Source organism: Chelon labrosus (assembly GCF_963514085.1).
Source record: "Chelon labrosus genome assembly, chromosome: 14".
Taxonomy (NCBI): domain Eukaryota; kingdom Metazoa; phylum Chordata; class Actinopteri; order Mugiliformes; family Mugilidae; genus Chelon; species Chelon labrosus.
Genome location: NC_140347.1, coordinates 16,204,131 through 16,225,287, shown reverse-complemented (window position 1 = coordinate 16,225,287; position 21,157 = coordinate 16,204,131). Strand labels below are relative to the sequence as shown.

The window sequence follows — 21,157 nt, the reverse complement described above, 5'->3', positions numbered from 1 at the left end:
ATAGATCAAGATAAAATGAATTACACATGTTGTTGATTAAATGTACGTATTTACTTTAGACCAGCTCTATTTTTTTTAATTAAAAGTTATTTATAATCATTATTTATACTGAAAATCCAGCCCTTGCTTTAGAATAAATACATCTGTAAATCATAAAAATACAGTTTTGACATTTTTTAAAAAATTATAAATTAAATGCTAGTTATTTTATTATTTACAAAAGATTTTTGTTAAACTCAAAACATAAGGTTTTTAAATGTATATATAATTTCAGAGTATGTATGGGGGAATGTGTATTTTTTATACTTCTACACCTTATTTTGACTAGATAAAGCAAAAGCAGACTCCATTTAAGCGTTTTGTATATTAGCTGAATATTAGTGGTGCTAAATAATAATAAATATCAATAAATATAATACAAAATAAACAAATTCATAAATACATTAGCTTAGTAGTTCATTTAGGTGGACAAATCCTAAGATATGATACATAAAATATCAACTATTAAAACGATTAGTAGATTTTAAGGGCGGTTGAGTGAATGTCTGGTGCGACACGTATAAGGCTTTTGTTTTGAAAACAAACAAAACGACTTCCGGCTTCTGTCGGTCCCTACCGCTAGCTATGGGACGGAGGCTGTGGAGCAGGGCAGCGGGTGGTGTGTTTTAGGTCTAATTAGCCTCTGACAGAATGAGATAAGATGGACACAGCAACGACGGAGTCCGGCGCGGCCGACGAGGATGAATGTTCAGACTCGGAGGTTTTATGTTTGATGAGAGTCGGAAGAAACTCAGACTGGCTGCGTCTGTTCGAAAACACAGAGGTGGCTAACGTTAGCTAAACTAGCTACATTTACTTCATCAGGCTAAAGCTCAAGTTCACGCTAGAATCATATTTCCACGTAAAATAACCTCCTCATTTATGCGTTATAGTTTTGTTTAAGTTTAAAAAAAAAAAAACGGACGTTACTGAAGAATATCTGTACGTTTTTAAAGAGCTAACGAGCTAACTGCTATGTTTGTTTGTGACTGTCCAGATCACTATTGGACGTGGTGCAGATGTAACCTACCAGCTGATGTCTCCAAGTTGTCCACTGATGATCTCCAGACTGCACTGTACTTTAAAGCAGAGGGAGGACGGACAGTGGACAGTGACAGACAAGAAGGTGGAAAAGAATATTATACATATATTTTATCTTAATTTGCTTTGTATGAGACGGACCAGCCTTGTCTTTTTTAAATGTCTCTCTGTGTGTCGTCCCCCTAATCTCATATATTTGAACTCTCTGCAGCTCACCATCAAAATATGTCTGACACCAGATACACTGGTCGGCCGTAACATTATGACTGACTGCTAGTAGTGCATTCATTCATCTTCTATACCCGGTTATTCCTGTGAAGGGTCGCGGGGACAGACAACCATTCACACTCACACCTACGGCCAATTTAGAATCACCAATTAACCTAACGAGCATGTCTTTGGATGGTGGGAGGAAGCCGGAGTATCCGGAGAGAACCCACGCAGACACAGGGAGAACATGCAAACTCCACACAGAAAGGCCATGTCGAACCGGTGACCTTCTTGTTGTGAGGCATCAGCGCTAACCACCTCGCCACTGTGCCGCCCGACTGCTAGAAGTGTAAAATGCAAATCTTTCGAGGGATTCGGATCAATCTGAGTCACTTCGCTGATATGAGCCGGGTTGTGCGAGTCACTTGACCCAAAATGGCCCGAGTACATTCACTCGACACATAATAAAGCATAGTAAACACCTAAGAACGGATTATTGCAGTTACCTGTCATTGCCATTTATCAGTTCATTGTGATCATGTAAACATGGCCACTGAAAATCATATCAAGTAGCTTACATAATAAGCCTAAACCTAAAGCTCAATTATAGGCCGTGCAAAAAACACAAATGAGGACAATGTCACTACTACGAAAGAATATTTTATTTTCTCACGGTCTAAAATGTACGTGGAGTGGATGCAGAGTAGGCTATTCGTTCACTCACGACAGATTACGAGCATTTGTGTTTTCTCTGAGATGAGAATGATCCCTGAGCTGGTTAAGTTTCGTTTCTCTGCCGGCAACGAGTGAGTGGCTGCTGACTCCCTGCTCTCGGTTAATCAGAGATTTACAATCCCTGTGGATTTGCTTCTCATGAATGAACGAGTAGCGGTTATGAGCCAGTTTCGTTTCTCTGCGTATTGTGCGTAAATGAGCGAGTGGCTGAGTGTCTTAGTTTGCTAGTGGTCAAGTCGGGTAGTACGTTTTGTTTCTCTTCCAAGTGAGATGTAAGATGTTTGAATGGTGCCGTTAATTGATTATATATCAGTAAAATGTGGTAGGACTCAACTGAGCCGGTTACATAGCCGTCTAGATTCACGATTCTTGATTCTTCGTTGGTGGTTGGTTAAATGAACCGGATCCTGAATCTTTTTTCCACCGCTACTGACTGCTCAAGTGAATAACGCTCAGTATCTGGTTGTTGTGGCACCTGTCAGCAGACGGCGTGTGATTTCGTCCGCAAACTTGACATTAGAAGCAGGAAAAATTGACAAGTGGAAGGATTCGTGTGGCTTTGTCAAAGACTGCAGCTCTTGCAGGTTGTCCCTGACCTGTAGTAGTCAGTTCCTGGGTGGTGGTCCAAGGAAGGAAAGCCTTTGCTCCCCGGTGATGTCCGACCCGACAGACGAGCGACTCTTGCTCAAATTGCCACCCGTCTGCCACCTCTATCAGCCGCCACCAGGTCCCCAGATGTCTGGATCACATCAGAAGCTTCTCAGTCCACCGAAATCAGATTGTCACACATTCATTAGAAGATTTTCTCCCAATTAATTAGAACTAGATGAGTTCCCAATGCATTTACATACATGTTTATTCACATCCTTCACATTTCCACTAAGCTGCTTTGTGTCCAAGCTTAAAGTACAACTTTGTTGTTTTTGTAACCAAGTGCATGATGTGAGTAGATGCCTCGCTACAGGATTACACTGCTGCTGTTTTGCAATTTCTGGGTTTAATGTTTTTCCTCTGTATCGAGCTAATTGCAAAGGATTTGCACAAGACACATGGGAGAGGACAAGGGACTGTAGGAATACATCATGTCAACAGTGTTTGTGTAATTACTCTCATTTGTAGAAGGGAGACACAACATTTCTGTGGCTTATAATTAAAGCTGAATGGATATTAGGAGTTGCAGTTGATAAACAAAGTGCTGCTTTCTTCCTCAGAGTCTCAACGGAGTGTGGGTGAATGGAAATCGCATTCCTGCCGATGAAGCCCATCAGCTCAGACTCGGAGACTCCATACGGCTCGGAGTTCCTGTCATTGGAACCAAAGTGGAGTTTGACTACATCCTGGTCCAGCGGCCCCTCAAAGACATTAAACTCTGCCTGGCAAAGAGACAGAGAGAAGGTGCCAAAGCTGCTCACATAACCAAGAAGCCTAAGAGGAAGATGACCATGGATGAAGTGGAGCCTTCTACCTCAAAGCCCAAGCTTTACCGCTGCTCCTCTGCAGACAAGTGTTTCGCAAAGCCCTGCCCTCTGTCTCCGAAGAAACAGCGGCTCAGTCACACGCAGCCGGAGGAAACCGCATCCAGCAGACGGGGCCAAGAAGTGGAGCGTCCCTCTGACAGCTCCAGCACGCCTTGTGATCTGGACAACTTGCAGATGTAAGATGTTATTGTTTATGTTTACACTGTATTATTGAATCCCTTTTCGATGAATCAGTTAATTGTATAAAAGTCCAGTGTGGCTGCTTTAAAAACATAGTTTTCTCATCAGAGACATTAAATTGACTCATAAATAACCAAAAATAGTTGATAATAATGACAAGTGAATCTGGTTATTTGATGAATGTGATTTTTTTCAGGACTTGCAGCTGTGGAGGTTTTCACAACTCTTTTGTCCATCTGGATCGTATTGGTAACACAGTCCGGTCGTACAGGACCGTAATCTGTCTCTAGAGAAAGCCGTGGCAAAGGCTAAGGACTACCCATGCTTAAAGGCATGTCTAGCTGTAATGCTTTGGCTTAACTGTTTTACCAAAATAGGATCGGTGTCTGCGTCATTGTTTCCAAAAGTATTAGTTTGTACCTCTCCAGACTGAAACGCAACCCTGAGTTTTCAGGCTAAATTGGCGTCAGTAACATTTACAAAAGTGTTTGTTCTAGACGTCCTAAAATCCACTTGGTTAAAGTGGATGCCAGATGGAGCAAAAGTCATGTATTTTAAAAGAAAATGTATTAGTGTGGATGTAGCCTCGACTGGACAATGACTTATCTCTTCCCTGCATATGTAAATGATAATGGCCTTGTTTTTATATAGTGCTTTTCTACCTATTGGTACTCAATCTACACAAAGCTCTTTACAGTCACACATTCACACACCAGTGCCACACACTGGGAGCAACTGGGGGTTCAGTGTCTTGCTCAAGGACACTTTGGCATGTGACACATTCCGGGGATCAAACAGCTAACCATCTGTTTCATGGACAACCTGCTCTACCGCCATATGTGTCATTACTTGTGTTATAGGTTTGGAAAATGCCATTAATACAGAGGTGTCACATAATCTCACTTGTGATACGAATCTTAAGTCTGACCTATTTCAATTGTTTTCATCTGCAGGTACAGCCAGAACATCCTGCTGCTGAGGGAGCAGGTGGATGACACCCAGAGGCAGGTAGCCTGTCTGGAGGGAGAACCCCGCCAGGCCGACCCGCTCAGAGAGGAGCAGGTCAAGGAGCTGCATGGTCAGCTGGAGACGCTCAGAGCCAAGATGCACAGGATGGAGACTTTGGAGAAGTCCTTCAGTGAAACTAAGAGGCAGCTAGAGGTGAGAGTTTTTTTTTTACCTGTGATATCTTTAACGCAAAGCAAATGTGTCTCTTGAAGGGGAACTACTGTTTTTTTACAACCTGGACCTTATTTCTGGCATAAAATAAGATCGTTATACCCATATGACTTTTATGTAATTTGTAGTCGTTCGGGAGATATTTAGATCCGCGTATATCCATATAGTGGGAGTGACTGGGGCACCGAAACGTAGCCTCTAAATAACGTATTATCTGCCACGAAACTTGTTCATTTCACCAATATTTTGTTATCATAGTGCTATTTCCCGTTGGGTCCGGAGTTACCTGTTATCATCATCTGGGTCTGTAGATTGACCTACAGACCCAGATGATGTCTTCTGACCTGGATGATGTCATCTCTGAGCGCTGCGCGCAACCGGTTGGCTAGCTTACAAGGAATTTGCTACTGCTATGGTTCGTCAACAACCTCAGAATCAGAAAAATATTCAGCCATGTTGCAAAAAAACAGCAGTAGCAAATTACAGGTGAACAGCACTAGCGTATCATAACAAAATATTGGTGAAATGAACGAGTTTCGCGGCAGATAATACGTTATTTAGAGGCTGCGTTTCGGTGCCCCATTCACTCCCACTATATGGATATACGTAGATCTAAATATCTCCTGAACACCTACAAATTACACAATACTTATAAGGGTGAGTAAACGATCATATTTTATGCCAAAAATAAGATCCAGGTTGTAAAAAAAAAACAGTAGTTCCCTTTTAACTAACAACTGTTTCAGAAATAATACCTATTATGTGTATTTCATGATTGTAACAACTCCATACGGCTCGGAGTTCCTGTCATTGGAACCAAAGTGGAGTTTGACTACATCCTGGTCCAGCGGCCCCTCAAAGACATTAAACTTGTAAACTTGTGTATTTGATGATTGTAACAACTCTAAAATTTTCTGATTCAAGTCAACGATTGATCCGTAAAACTGAAACTTATCTACATGGCTGGACGTCACTTACAAGAAGAGACGAAATGTTTTTAGTCTTGACCTTTTGCTGTTTTTTCCATGCGTTGAGGCATGAAAAAAGTTCAGAGTTACTAATTTTTCCACTCATTTATTTGGTAACGTTTCATGTCAATACCCTCACGGAACATTTTACAGAAATGTGTTTTTGACAGAAATACCCAGAAACTGCAGACCCGTTTCAGTGCCCTACTTCCTTAACAGAAACGTTGTGTAATATTTACAGAAGGCTGCGTGTGTTTACAGGAACAGTCTCATTTTCCGCATGTTACACAAACTTAAGATTTCTTTGTGTTTATGGTGATCAGGCAATAGTAAAAATTAAAACTCTGGCAAAGCAGTATGTTAGTATACAGAATTTTCTCTTTAATTAAAATGTGACCTTTTATGTGTTTAGGAGCAGAAAACACAGCAACAAGAGGAGCTTTTGAAAAAGCGGCTGGAGGACGCCTTGCAAGAGGTATGACGCATAAATCCAGCTTTTTATGATTAGTTATTAGCCACAGGCAGCCAGACACATATTGCACCACGTTATCATTTTACAAAGATAATATTTTAAACCTTTATTTGCATAAAAATTGAATTAAACTGTGAATTTGATGAAATATGTGAACCGTTTTTTCGACATCCTCAGCAAAAGAAAGTGATAGACGAACTTGCCCTCTCTCGACGAGGTTTTGAAGAGGTTCTCCTGGCCAAAAACAAAGAGTTAGAAGTGACAAAGGTATTCAAGATTGTTTCATGGTTGAGTTTTTTATGTTCATCCCTTTTCTTATCACATCTGAGTGTTTAGTCTTTCTATTTTTTTTACAGGAGGAAAAAGAAAAGGCAAGGGCCCAAAAAGAGGAGGTTGTTACACAAGTGACTGAAGTGCTGGAGAACGAGCTGCAGTGCATCATCTGCTCAGAGCTCTTCATCGAGGTAGGGTCGATATTTTATTTTATTTGATTTCCTGGTTCCATAGCAACTACACCAGGAACCCAGCGAGAACCAATACATCATTATAAAAGTACAAAGCCTTCAAACAAAGAACAATTTACTGCTTGGGTTTTGTCTTTACGTTGCTTTGTGACACTGAAAGAGAACACCTCGAAACTCACATCGTCGTTGTCTTCCGTTTTGATTTCCCCTCCAGGCAGTCATCCTGAACTGCGCCCACAGCTTCTGCTGTCACTGCATCAAGCAGTGGCGCAGGAAGAAAGACGAGTGTCCCATCTGCCGACAGGCCATCCAGTCCCAGACCCGCTGCCTGGCGCTGGACAACTGCATCGACAGCATGGTGGAAAACCTGAGCCTCGACATGAAGGCGAGGCGGCAGGCCCTCGTTACGGAGAGGAAAGGTGAGAGGTGCGTTACCCCTAAAATAAATTCAGATGGAGATTCATGAATGTCAAGTAAGTTTTCTTTGTTTCAGTCATCAGATCATCACATGAGGTCAGTGGAGAGCTTTAAGCTGTATTGGGGTTCATTGCAGTAACAGGCATGTTCAGACAGGGAGAAGGTCAGTGACGTATCGTCCTCTTGAAGTAGTGTCTGCTGTTCTGAAGTTCGTCTTCTTCATTGATACCAAGTTATAAAGACTTTTGAGTTCGTTGTTTAAAAAAGGGACGTCATGTGATTTAGAAATAACCTCCCCACGTCTGAGTCACGTGCAGCGCATTCCCACTTGTTCGACGAACCCTCCTTTCAGACCTCCTGACATTAACCCGGATATGTTGTTAAGTCTCTGCACAACAAATTCCCAGCCGCCGTGGCAGTATGTAATTTAGATCAGCTTGACCTTTACTGATGTGATGAACACATTAATGCATCAATAAATAAAATGCATCAACATGTTCCTACCACACGCTGCCACGCATGTCATCCATCTCATCATACTTTGAGTTTTTGTTCTTCTGATGGTTTATGATGTTTGTGAAGCGACATCCTTTTCTATTTGCTCCTAAACTTTCATTTATAATTGTAAAACCAGCCTTCATAATCCTCTAGTGAGAAGAGACAGAGGAAATAAAACTCCTTCAAATAATAAAAACACCAGATTGACATGAGTGCAGTGATAATACAGAAACTGTTGTATAATTATGGACATGGCGGAGTTGCAGTTATTACTAGAGGTCCCCAGGTAGTAGGTTGAGAACACTGTGTGAAATTTTCCTGTAACTATTTAATGACAGTTGGCTTATAATAAATGATAGAATTTAGTTAATTTAAAAAAACCTGAAACTTTGACTCAGATCCGTCTTGTTATACCGTTTTACTATTTTAGTTTGATTATTTAACCTGCGGCATACGTACATGCTATTTCTACTCTCCTAGCTCTGCAGCTGCTGCTCTGGTCATTCATGTGATGTGGATTACATCACATGAATGACCCATACGGCTTAAATATCTTGACTGACACTTTACTTACCAGCAACGGTGTGCGGCGCCCCATTCATCATATCCAATGACTGCAGAGCCTTGACACATCTGCGTGACTCCGGTGACTTGATATTCTTCTCGCTCTCAGCGGTAAACGCTGAAGTGTCCTTGAGCAAAGCGCTCCACCCTCAGCCGGTGGTTCAGGTGAAGCTGCTGAGATGCTTTAAAGCAGTAAAAGAAAAGTAATTACTCTCACTGCTCCACCTGTCGTGGCTGTACACGTGATTCTGAAATATGGCTGTAAGATGAGGAGGAGGAGCTGAAGTTTCAGACACAAGATGGCAGCACAGTGAAGCATTTTCATCTGTCTTTACAGAATGTTCTTTTGTTGTAGAAACGCTGATGTGACAGTAAAACGTGAACTATTCAAAACAAGCTGAATTAGTTCATAAATGAAAGCTGAAACAGATGTATGCTCTGCACTTAGCAAATACATTGATCAGGCATAACATTATGACCACCTCTTAATATCGTGTAGGTTGGGACTCATCAGAGAATGGACATGGGCCTTCTGAGGGTGTCCTGTGGTGTCTGGTAACAGAATTGTTAGTGGGGGCCTTTGGGTCCTATGGGTTGAGGGGAGGGGCCTCTGTGGATCATCCCACAGATACTTGATCAGTTTGGGATCTAGTGAATTTGGAGGCCAGGTCAACACCTTGTTCTGTTCTTCATGTTTTTTTAGTTGTTCCTAAACCTTTTCTGTGTGTGTGTGCTTATATCAGGCTGCATCCTCCTGAGGATGGCTGCTGCCATCAAGGAGTGTCATTGCTATGGGGTGGGGGTGTCTGGTCTGGTCTAGGTGGGTGCTACATGTCTAAGTAACATCCACATAAATGCCAGGTCCAAAAGTTTCCCAGCAGAACATTGTATTGTCTCAAGATGGTCAATGTTATTTACTCCTCCTGTCAGTGGTTTTAATGTTGTGGCTGATTGATGCACGTACAGGGTTGCTGATTACACGTTGCACAAATAAAGCTAGCAACGTACCTTAACATAAAATACAAAACAATTATGATTGCAAGGTCAGATACAGCAAATTAAAGTTGTGTAAAGGACATGAACGTGTCTCAGAGGGACGCTGCTGCCTCCTCAAATATTTGCAGAGACAGACTCACAGAGCCTTTCTTTCTGTCTTCTCCAGCAGCTGACTCTACGGAGGTGATGGTGATCCACGACGACGGCAGCAGCAGCAGCGGCCGCAGCCGCAGCCGCGGCAGCAGTACCAGCAGCAGCAGTAGCAGCAGCAGCAGCAGCGACAGTGACGGTAGCATGGTGTCCATATATAGCAGCCTCAGCTCTGTGGTCTCTGTGGACACAGACAGCAGCATCCATTTGGACTCCAGTTCTCCATACAGCGGATTCTCTGAGGAGAGTTTTGATGAGTCTGAGGATTAGCCCCTTTTACGTCTCTGCGCTCTGATGTGAATCTGACTCTTTCAGTTTTGAATTTCCCTGGATTATTTCCCGGGATCCTTTAGGATATCGTACAGAAGGTCTGGTCTCATCGTGAGTCCAGTAACCGGATTGAGCTGAGGTTTATGTTTATTTTTGTAAGAGGAACAGCTGTGTTATTGTGTTTATTTTCAATGAAAGGAATAAAGTTTCTTCCTATGCATTTTCACACTAACCCCTGTCTGTATGTTGACTTCCTCATCTCTAACTAGTAAACTTTAACAAATCTGAAGTCCCCTCTACTACACATATTAAGGCTGTCTTTGATGATGCTGCACTTCCTAAGCTGCCATGTGAAAGATTGACTTTTTATTGAGGAGACATTAAAGGTCAGGGACACAAAGGACTGCTTTATACTGGTTTGTCAGCCACGCCGCCAGTGTCGCTCTATGGATGTGTGTTGGCCAGTCCGGCATTTTGCTCAAGAATATCTAAACAACCGTAATATTAATTCAGATGAGATATGTGCGTCCGTACATGGTGTCCGTTTGCTGTGGTACTGCTTTCTCTGAGGTTTACGGCTCCCAGTGGACAAAGCTTAACTTCTGCTCTTGCACCATCATCAGATCAGATTAATATGTCCAGTACTTTACGTCCAAACGGCTGCTAAACACGGGATTATTTCATCTTCGGGTGCATTTTGTATTTGGCGATAATTAACTGGGCGATTCTGAATCAGATTTGATGATCTTGGCATCGTTTTGAAGCACAATGCCTCAGGATTTAAGCAAAATGAACTATTTGAGGATGCAGAAAAAAGACGTAATGGTAGCAGATAGGTTTAGTCAGTGGAGATCCTAGATTCTAGGGAGGAAGATGTACATGTGCTATCCCCCCAGTTTAAACTACCTAAATCTGTCATAGCTTAGATAGAAGGAGGCCTTATGGGAGGTTGGTGGAGTATCATATTAGGTTTAAGAGGCCCACCTACCATCTGGGGCTCTTCTTTCTCGTGTTTTTCATGTGGACACAAACAGTTGCTTGGTTTGCCTCTTGTCGCGGTGTCTCCCTGTGTTTATTCACGATCTGCTGCATTAATGTCGCCAACAAACACCAGTTTTTAGTTTTAAAAGAGGAGTGAATGGTACCATACTAACACATTTAGCATCACCGCACCAAAGTACAGTAGGGCCTCACAGAGCTGCTGTAATGCAATCTAGTCTTGTGTAACTAATGAGCTCTCACGCTGCTGGAGATCCTTTCCCGTGGCTTTAATGTGTCATCTTTGCCGTCAGCCGGTGATTAGCATCGCTTCTTTCTCTGTCGAATTAATTCAGAGGAGGCTTAAAACATGTCTGGGATACATAATCTGCCAGCACAGGATCAAATGTCTCCAAACTGGACTGGATATTCTCAGTCAACCTATTTTGTTTCTGATCCAGTGGAGGTTTCTGTAGCCTACGTTTAGACAGATTTGAATCCATTGCTTCTGTGCTTCTAGATTTGGAACACAGCATTTCTTACTCAACCTACCAAACTCTGTTGTATATAAGAAAAAATATTTGTAATGTCACAATACTGTAATTACTGGATTTGTTAAAGAGAAAAGAGACGGACACGTTTCAGTGTAGCTCAGTGACTCCCCGCTTTCCATCCCATCCACTGACTCACCTGGGAGTTGCCTCGACTGGCACACAAGCAGTGGTGCTTTGCAGGAAAAAAGCTGCTGGGATGCAGAGAAGGAGGAGCATTAATCACTCCCTCCGGCAACACTCCAGAGTTTACCTCACTGCTTCTTCCTCATATAAACAAACAACTGAAGGAATTGTTAGACAGCTGTGGAAAAAATGTCACGTTACCCTCGCTGGTCAGTTTTATCTTTTACCTCTTACGACATTTGGCTTCTGAAGTGGTCAGTGCAACATTTAAATTGTGGTTTAGATTGTGCACTTAAACTGTTAAAAGTGTAATCAAAGAAATAAAAGCGGCGAGAAGACACTCCACATCTAATTATATGGCCCTGTGACTGCTTGAGTGGGTGTCACATTTAAATATAGCTATTTTATCTCGGGTGGAAACTTCTATCTTTTATCCTTCTATCTTTTAGTCATTGCACGCATGCTGTGTTGCCTAGCAACTAATGCAACAGCTCCTTGGGCTCTGAGAGAAAATGAAAGTGCGATGGCACCGGCTGCAGCGCTGGGGTGGATGTTAGGGCACATCGTCCTCACACGGTGAACCGCGCAGCAGTTGTGAGTTAAACTCCTTTTGTTGGAGGCTTAATTGAACTATAAATAGCCACCGTGTGATTTCAACACTCTCAGCACCCAGCCTCTAATCCACATGAAACATTTTTAGTAAGACATCCTGCTCTACTGGAGAGTCAAGCATTTAAATATTCCCTGTTTCTTGCGAGTTTCCAGGGAAAAATATCACAAATATCACAAGTTGCCAGAGTAAAAGTAGAAGATACAGATGTAGAGGTATATATGTAGTGATGATGTATTTATCTGCTTCAGTTTCACGGTTCTGGTGCGGTGCATGCTGTCACATTTAGTGTACTAGTACTGTGATGAGTAAGTTATATTTATTTGAAAGAGCTGCTTCATTTACACTCAGGTTAAAGTCACCCTACTGCTAGGACAAAAGAAATATCACTGATTTCTCTTACTAATAATTTAGAAGAAACATTGATCTTAGCCACTGAGATAAACAGATCTGTACAGAGAATTATTGTTTTAAACACCGTTATTCCTGATGTTACCGGCATACTTATTTGAATTTTGTCCACTGTTGCGCTAAAAGAGTGTAGACTGTGTATCAGAAACTGCTAATACGTTTTAAGTTTGTGTGACACAGTTTTCATTTTCCACATAATCATATCTGTATCATCCACTGACGACACAGCAATTGGGGGAATTTCTAGACTTTTACAGGGAAATTTAGATCATTTCTTTTTAATCTGATGTCACTTCTTTTGCAACATGCATTTTCATGTCTTTTCATCTAATTAAAAACAAAACGGATCTTTTAAAAACACTCAAGTGCTGTTTCCCTTGCAGTACTGCATTATAAACATCCGGGAGTCATCATGTTAAAAAAGAAAATGCTTGGACTCATGACACATCTGTTTATACAAATAGATTTTTCAGGAGCCTTCCCATCAATTTACAGTTTTAATCTGGTAAAGAAACGCAAATGATAATCGTTATTTCATTACATGTTTCTTTCAGTCAGTCCTAAACCACGTTTGACGGCCAAATCCTGCTGCCACACAGCGTCTGATCCGTGAACCTGTACAGTTCTCGTGTGTGACGCAGGGACCCACGACGCCGAGATCCATCTCAGAGTGACTTTACCCAAAGTGCACTGAGAGACAGCAGCTCACACAGTGAGTGTGACTCCTGTGCTGTGGACGCCCGATGTCACGGCAGTCCATTAAAGCCGGAGTATGAGGGAAGCGTGTGTCTGTCAGGACGTATTACACGAGGACGACAGTGATGGGAAGCCTCAGGGCTACAGTTGGAGCCTCTCATTCCTCTGTGCTGTGCGACCCTACGTACGACTCTTGGAGGAACCTCATGATGCTTTGTCATCACTCTCTCTTTCTCACTCTCACTCTCTCTCTCTCTCTCTCTCTCTCTCTCTCTCTCTCTGTCTGGCAGGATCTTTTTTCCCAGGCATATGGGAAACAGTCAGATTTGCTGCACCACGTACCTGCCTTCATCCATGTGTGATTAGCAAAATGTTACCCTGATTATTACATAAGAGATAAAAGCAAAAGTGCAGAAACCATTAGCTGATTGACTGATCGACAGAAAATGAACCTACTACAACTGGCTTCTACTTAACTGTTTAATTTTTCAAGCAAAAATCCACTTTTCTGAATTGTTTTGACCCTATGTGATGGCAGTGAAGTCACATTCAAACATCACATCCTCTGAGTACCATTAATTTTTCAAAGCTGACTCCATGTTTTACCCACAATCTTGGCGGCGTCTTTGCTGATTTATCCCCTCCGACACTCTAGCTTTTCACCTGTTTCATATTGTTGTTGTGAAAGGACAGATGGATCCACTCCAGTGCGCTCATTTCCAAAAGGCCTGCGGTCCATCTGGACATTTCGGGGAATCTGGTTCACAGTATGATCCATGCTCCCTCCTTCACAATGCCGAATCCAAACGCAAGAAATACAAGTACTCTTGCATTAATTTTAGTGTTCTCATTTTATGTCAAACTATTACAATATTTCCATAACTGAATCTTCAATATGTCGACTTCCCCAGGCAGCTTTCTATTATTCTTTATAAAATAATTATTTCATAGATAATAATGCATTCAAATTCATTTTTAGATCGCTGTAACAAAGCAGTACAGTAAAACAATATTACCATCATTATTAGTAGTAGTATAAGCAGCAGTGCTACATGACATTGATTCATGTTGTTTACATACTTTTTCACTGAGTGAATCTGATGCATTACATAAGCTCGGAAAATTCGGATTCCAAAAAGATTCAGTTGACTCTCAATTGAGAAAACTCGCAGTTTCTTCTCCATCTGTTTTCTTGAGTTTGCTTATCTTACGTGTCGTAAACACTGCAGTTGAACATTGTTAATCCTGACGGCACTATTTGAGTATAACGTTGTTTATCCATTTTCTCTAAGACGGGACTGTACGGGATTGAAGTTCAAATTTCCCTGTTTCCCGTAAACTAAACTGATAGCGTTCTGTTACCACGGAGACAGATCAACGCCAGACCAGCACCCCGTAGGTATGCTGTAGCTATGCTAACGTTAGCACATTGAGTTGTGTGAAGTTAACTAAATGATTTAAAACAAGCATTAAATATCTCTTAGTTAACTTTTACATATTTATGGATTTTTTTTTTGTGATACTTAAATTGATACTAGTGATAATAAATAGCTGCCATAGTAAGATAGCCGCATATTAGCTAGCATTAGCTTAAGCTAACTACTTTAGAGACCGTTTTGGCTAGCAGCGAGAAATTCCTACAGATTACTTTCAGTAGCAGTTTATTTTGTCGCCAGTACCGTTAAACTGATTCTCATCAGATAAACACACAGAAAATGGGCAATGACAAAATGTTAAATGTTAAATATTTAAAAGTTATTAAATGCTTCTTGTTTTTAAAATGTGAAACATTTAAAAGTAATTAAATGCTTCTTGTTTTTATACAGAGGAGTCTTAATAAATCTCCAACTTCACAAATATGAGGAGGATCGTAGCTGAAGATCTAAGCTGGACCCTGGATGTCGTGCCGAGGCTGTCAAACCTCTGTCTGCAGTGCATCGTGGACAAGTTTGAAGGTGTGCTGCTGCTTTTAGTGCCAATATTGAAAACTGTAACCTTTAATGTAGCAGGAGTTTGATTGCAAAGTGTGTACCTGTTGCAGAAAAGCCCATATTTGAAGAGCTTACACCCACCCAGAAAAACTTCATCCAGGAGAGACTGTCCCCCTCCCTGCCTCTGCGTGTGACGGCCAACTTGGTCACGGATGGCGTCTACTGGAAGCGTTGCTGCCAGCAGAGGTGGGACTTTTGTGACGTCTCTCGTTACGACAACAGCTGGAAACGCATGTTCTTTGAGCGGCACTTGGAGAACAGTATTGAACTTTTCATCCCAGAGGTAACGGAGCCAAACGCAGTTGTGAAAATGGTCCCGCTTTGTAAAAACTACGTCAAGAGGCTGTACATATCCCAGCTGCTGCCACCTGTCAAGGAGCCCCAGAAGGGAGACGGAGAGGAGGAAGACGACCATGAGTCAGACTTGGAAATGGACGATGAGTATACACCCCGAATGGATCACTTTGACTTTGGCGTCCTGCTTGACAAGCTGACAAACCTGGAGGAGCTGCATTTGGTGTACAGAGTCAAACAATGTGGCATGCACTTTGAATGGAATATGTTTGCGGCGACTGATCGGGACTGCGAGTCCCTCGGGAAGGCCCTCAAGTCCTGTAAGACTCTGAAGGTGAATGCTGGCTCCACCTCTTGGTTTATGGCATACTTGCCTTTTGAACCACTTGACATTTTGTTTGTTGTATTTCAGTGCTTTTCTTGGTGTTTTGAAACCGCTATTTGCATAACTGTTTCAGATGTAATGGAACAGGAAAAGTGCTGTTGGCCGAAGCGTTGAATGAGTTCTTTAGTTAGATTTTTAGAAAAAGACTGAAAACCCTGTGGCTACGACCCAAATAAGTCATTATGTGTCCCATTCATTTATTGCTGTATGAGACTAGGGCACACATCTGCTTTATTTGCTGTTTCCTGTACAAGATATGGAAAAACTCGCTATAGACTCTTGCTGACTGACAAAACTCACTGTTTCTACAGCTTTTTAAGCTCTATCTGAGCCGCGTCGAGGATACAAAGTGCCAGCTGCTGGTGAAGTACCTCTTGGACCACCCCTCTCTCACTGAGCTCGACCTCTCTCACAACCTGATCTCGGACGCCGGAGCCAGGGCCCTTGGCACGCTGCTGAGCAGGAGTAAACTGGAGACGCTCAACGTGTGTGACAACAACATCAGCGGCCCCGGAGCCAAAGCTATAGCTCAGGCCCTGTCCAAGAACTCCACGCTGCTGTCGCTCAACTTCCGTCTCAACCGTCTGAAGGACGAGGGGGGTCAGGCTGTTTGCAAGGCCTTGCTGAACAGCAAGACCCTGCGTCACCTGCACCTGGGAGGCAACGGGGTGACTTGGCGTACTGCTGCTGCCCTGTCGAAAGTGCTTGTAGAGAATAATACCCTGAAGAGCATAAACCTCTCCTGCAACCCACTGGGTGAGGTAAGTATAACATTCACAAGTAATTATCTCTTCACAGCTGCGATGCCGATTACATAGCAAAGAAACTGTGAAATTGTGATAGAGTCAGGTTTGACCTGAGGGAGGTGCCAGAGGAAAGGTAAAGTTATCACCTTTATCCAAATGTCTGTCCCTGTATATTTTTTAACAAAATGATGAGACAAAGACAAAAGCAGAACTAAAACATGACACTGCAAATTTAATTTAATTTTTCTTTGTGTTTATTCGATGAACTTTAACACTTTTATTTTGAAACACTGGGTTTTTTTGTTCACTCCCAAATCATCCTGGTGTCTGTGTCGACATATTAAAGTGAAGCACAGTGATTCTCGATTACTCATAGGCATGTCTGGGGAAAAAAAATTTAATAATTGGAAAGCTGGGTAAAGCTTTTTTCTCCCACGAGAGTTACATCTGAATTGTCCACTTTTCTTTACAGTATATTCTATTTCTGACCGCAGTCTACCGCAAGAGGATTAAAAATCACCCACATAGCAGAAATGCAACATGCAGTACAATCAATATCTCTGACCTTGGTCTACTCTTCACAGAGATAGAAATGACTGCAGCGGACGAAGCAACAAAACGCCGGTGACACCAACAATAACAGTTTAGAAAGCGTGGGTTATGTCAGACAGACAGCTATAGTTGCCGAGGGGGGGATTTTTTTCAAGGTCATCGTGTGTATTCTCAGACGTGTCATGTGTTCAACATTAACAATCATCGCTGTCAAACTCTCATTTCTCATTCTCTGTGTCTGTGTTTGTGTTTGTGTGTGTGTGTAGGTTGGAGGTAAAGCTTTGGAGCAAGCCATGTCTCATAACACCAGCGTTACACAATGTGACATCCGCATGACACAAGCTGATGAGCAGAGTGTTTCCTCCATCAACCAGGTGGTTTGGGCCAACCAGAGTTTAGAACGAATGAAAAAAGCTCAAAAGAAGTAACCACAAACATCAACGGCTCCCTTTTTTTTTTTTTTTTTTTTGTGTAATATAAACTCATCTCTGTATTGATCCTTGCCTCTTGAATTCATCTAAAACCACAATATGCCAGCGCTGCATCTCAAACCAAAGTGAAATTTGAAGCAAATTGGATCTAAAACGTCCAAGTTATCGATTAGTCCTGCACCATTTCTAACTCAGGAAGTGTATAACGATCAGCCATAACATTAAAATCACCAACCACTGAAGTGAATGCCACTGATTGTATCATTTGGATGTAATGTTCTTCTGGGAAACATGAGTTCTCTGATTTATGTGCATGGTATTGTTGCAGAATAGGAATACTAGGAATACTGCATCTATATGTGCCGTATGATCCATGTGATGCCACACAGCCCCACACACAGCAAACTGTGATGTGTGTGTTCGGACACCTTTCTATCAGAACAAACATTAACTTTTTCAGTAATTTGATCCGCAGTGGCTCGTGTGTCGGATCCGACCACACAGGCCAGCCACATGAACCTATCGCTGCTTCACCCCTTCTCTTTTCCTTAGACCACATTTGCTAGGTACTGACCACTGACTTGAGCTGCAGTTCTGACGATGCTCTGACTCAGTTGTTTAGCTAAAAATTGGCCCTTGACAAAGTCGCGCAACTCTTTCCACTTCTCAACACATCAACTTTAAGGGACGAATGTTCACTTGCTGCTTAATATTTCCCATCCACTGACAGGTGTCATAATGTAATGGCTGATCGATGTCAGAAATGTACTGATCTATGGTACTGTCTATGTATCCATATCCCTACATATTGTCCTAAAAACTATTAAGAACGAAAAAACACATCAGTCAGTTACAGTACTGTACAGAGTGACATGACATCGGCAGACCCACAGAGATCGCTCTTACTGATCTATTTACTTCATGTCTTGTGTGTCACTGAGAAATGACATTATATATTTACTAGGGCCGGGACTCGATTAAAAAAATTAATCTAATTAATTAGAGGCTTTGTAATTAATTAATCGAAATTAATCGCATTTTAATCGCATATAAATATTTGACCTGAGAACAGTGAGAAGTAATTTTTTTCATATGGATTTTTAGTATACCATTGAATAATGACTAAATTTCCCATCCACGGGGCCAACCAAAGCGGTCTCATCAGCTTCTTCTTTCATGTTCACTGTGGTTTGTTGTTGTCTGAAGTAATGAACAGTGTTGCCAACTCCTCAGGAAAGGAAAGTAGCTATTGGCTGTCCTAAAAGTCGCTAGAAGTCGCTAAATGACGTCATCGGCTAATTTGCATAATTTACCTTTTGGATGTAATTGTGATGGACGCTGTATTATTAACGCGCCTCCTTTATCCGGGCTTGGTATTGGCAAAATGACTCTAAAGAGACACAAGTCACAGGCTCAGAAGAACATGAGCATTTTTTGCCATAACTAGAATATTTTTAACATTTTTTGTACAAACGGTTTTTACTTGACAAAATTAACAATCTAAATGGATTATTATTTTATTATTTATTTTAGTGTGACAGTGAAGAAACATTTACATCCCGCTCTGTAAACCAGGGCGCGATCAGCGGCAGCTTTGCGCATGCGTCATTCGTTTGCAGTCTGGACGCGGTGGCGTGGTTCTCCCTCTCTGCTCTGACTGCTGCTACGCGGGGCTACTGTGAGACTGACCGCCTGTGAGTGCTTTGGGACGGGAGAGGGGCTCACGGCAGCACCCGCTGCTTGTTGAGGACACTGGTAATGAACGCTAGTTGGTGCTCCAGTATAATCGGTCCGCCGAAACTCATCCAGTGAGAAACGTTCCGCGGTGCAAAAATAAGTGTGATTAAAATGCGTTAAAAAAAATTAACGCGTTATTTTTGTGTAATTAATTAATCTTAATTAACGCGTTAAAGTCCCGGCCCTAATATTTACATTATGTCCTTTTTGGGCCCTGTGATAGACTGGCGACCTGTCCAGGATGTACCCCCACCTCTCGCCCGATGACAGCTGGGATAGGCTCCAGCAGACCCCCGCGACCCTTAACAGGAATAAGCGGGTACAGAAGATGAATGAATGAATGAATATATGTCCTTTTTGGATGTACGTGTTTAGTAGGAGCCAACACGGTTGTTTACCATCCTGCAAAGAATTAGTTCTCTCTTCAAGAAGTTCAATGACAGTAAAAGTGACCTTTGTTAAACCTATTCAAATGAAACCGGCGGCATCAAAACAATAGTCTATTACACATTAAGACATAGGCCAGATATATTTGTGAGCATTTCAGTTTATTGAGCCTTTTTTTCCACTTTGATACACATATTTGGTATTTAGTCCTTATGTAACATGAAGGCAACGTTGTGGTGGTGTTGTGAATACATACAGACTTGTGTTGTTTGTGTAGTTTTACCTATATCTACCGGTTAATAGTGTAGCTTGCTAGACAGCAGATCATCTTAGATGTGATTCATGTTGCGTTTTCCCAGATTTTAACTTTGCAATATTACACTCTCATTATATGAAGACAGTACAAGTTGGACTAAGTCAACCAAAAATACTACCGTAGAATACTGACGTAATTCAGATCAGAAGTCTCTCGACTTTCTCTTAAAGAGACGTGAACTTGTATATGTTACAGAATCAATAAAATCATACAGACAAGGTTTGTTAAAAAAAAAGGCTTTTTAAAATAACTTGCTGCTCGGCTGCGATTACAAGCGATTGCTCCGCTCTTTGCACAATGACAAACTCACCATTTAACATCTGCACATCAGAAATGTCTCCGCTCCGGTTACCTCTAAGTGTAAATGAGCTGAGCACGATATCCACATCATTCTAAACTCTCATTTCTACTTTATTTACAGTACAAAGCCTTTCTGCCCTACAGTCTTGAAAATGCAAAGATTTATTCAAATATAAAAAAAGTCCCAAAGCATATTTGAGTTAAAAATAAACAACCTAACCTCTACTCCACACACATGATAAAGGGTTTAGTAGTAGTTTTATTCTAACAGTCATCTACTGAGGAAAAACATAGTTATTAACCTTTCGGTGAGATTTTTTTTATTTATTTTTTTTTACCATTTTCAAAACCCCAAACTGTCTTATTGTCACTTGTTGCGTAAACATTTCACTGGTAAACACGTTTTTCTTTTCTTACACATGACTTTGTATGATATCACAGTGAAGCCACGTGAGAGGCTTGTTGGCTAATCATGAATAAGAGGATGTGATGATTCAGAGCGGCACAGCAACTGAATTCTAACATTTGTTCATACGGGCACGTCCTCCTACGATTACAGTATGTGTTTAATCCTTTGTGGAGATTACATGCTTTTATTTGCGGTGTCCTCTGAGACATGCATGTCCATTTAATTCCCCGACCTCTGGCCAATCCATGCCGGGACAGAGTCCGACCCCTTAACCGCAGAAATAACTGACTAAAGGAACTAAATTAATAAATAAATTAAATAGCTTTCTGCTGTTTTAGCTCAAGATTGCTCTCATATATTTTGGCTAAAGACTACAAACTATGACGGTAGCTACCTTGACTATATGAATCAACACCATCTCTAAAAGTCATTAATTAAGTTGTAATCTGCCTTAAAACCATAACTTGTCATTTGTTTGCGTTTCAGCTTTTATATAAACAAACAAATGAGATTCCTAAGAGAGATCTTGACTTAGCGATCTCGACGTTAGCATCATCAAACCAATTATGCAAAGGA

The 21,157-nt window shown here is 41.6% G+C and overlaps 2 protein-coding genes across 6 annotated transcripts; both read left to right on the top strand.

Moving 5' to 3' along the window:
- The first annotated feature begins 610 nt into the window (after positions 1 to 610).
- On the top strand, positions 611 to 9,893 carry rnf8 (ring finger protein 8, E3 ubiquitin protein ligase). 5 transcript variants are annotated; one of them, XM_084560621.1, is made up of 10 exons: positions 611 to 823; positions 1,037 to 1,165; positions 3,237 to 3,679; positions 4,637 to 4,844; positions 6,243 to 6,305; positions 6,480 to 6,569; positions 6,659 to 6,766; positions 6,981 to 7,185; positions 7,260 to 7,279; positions 9,408 to 9,567. In XM_084560621.1, the coding sequence occupies exons 1-10, from the start codon at positions 701 to 703 to the stop codon at positions 9,426 to 9,428; spliced, it is 1,410 nt and encodes a 469-aa protein (XP_084416747.1). In that variant the 5' UTR covers positions 611 to 700; the 3' UTR covers positions 9,429 to 9,567. The 5 variants fall into 5 exon arrangements, with proteins under 5 accessions (XP_084416747.1, XP_084416746.1, XP_084416745.1 ...); XM_084560620.1 differs by lacking the exon at positions 7,260 to 7,279 and having other exon boundaries at positions 9,411 to 9,893; XM_084560619.1 differs by lacking the exon at positions 7,260 to 7,279 and having other exon boundaries at positions 9,408 to 9,893.
- Positions 9,894 to 13,982: 4,089 nt separating this feature from the next.
- drc5 (dynein regulatory complex subunit 5) lies at positions 13,983 to 17,429 on the top strand (the record flags this gene model as incomplete). Its single annotated transcript, XM_084559755.1, has 5 exons — positions 13,983 to 14,432; positions 14,860 to 14,988; positions 15,075 to 15,652; positions 16,015 to 16,464; positions 17,268 to 17,429. Exons 2-5 carry the CDS (start codon positions 14,892 to 14,894, stop codon positions 17,427 to 17,429), a joined length of 1,287 nt encoding a protein of 428 aa, XP_084415881.1. The 5' UTR covers positions 13,983 to 14,432; positions 14,860 to 14,891.
- Between the last annotated feature and the right edge of the window lie 3,728 nt (positions 17,430 to 21,157).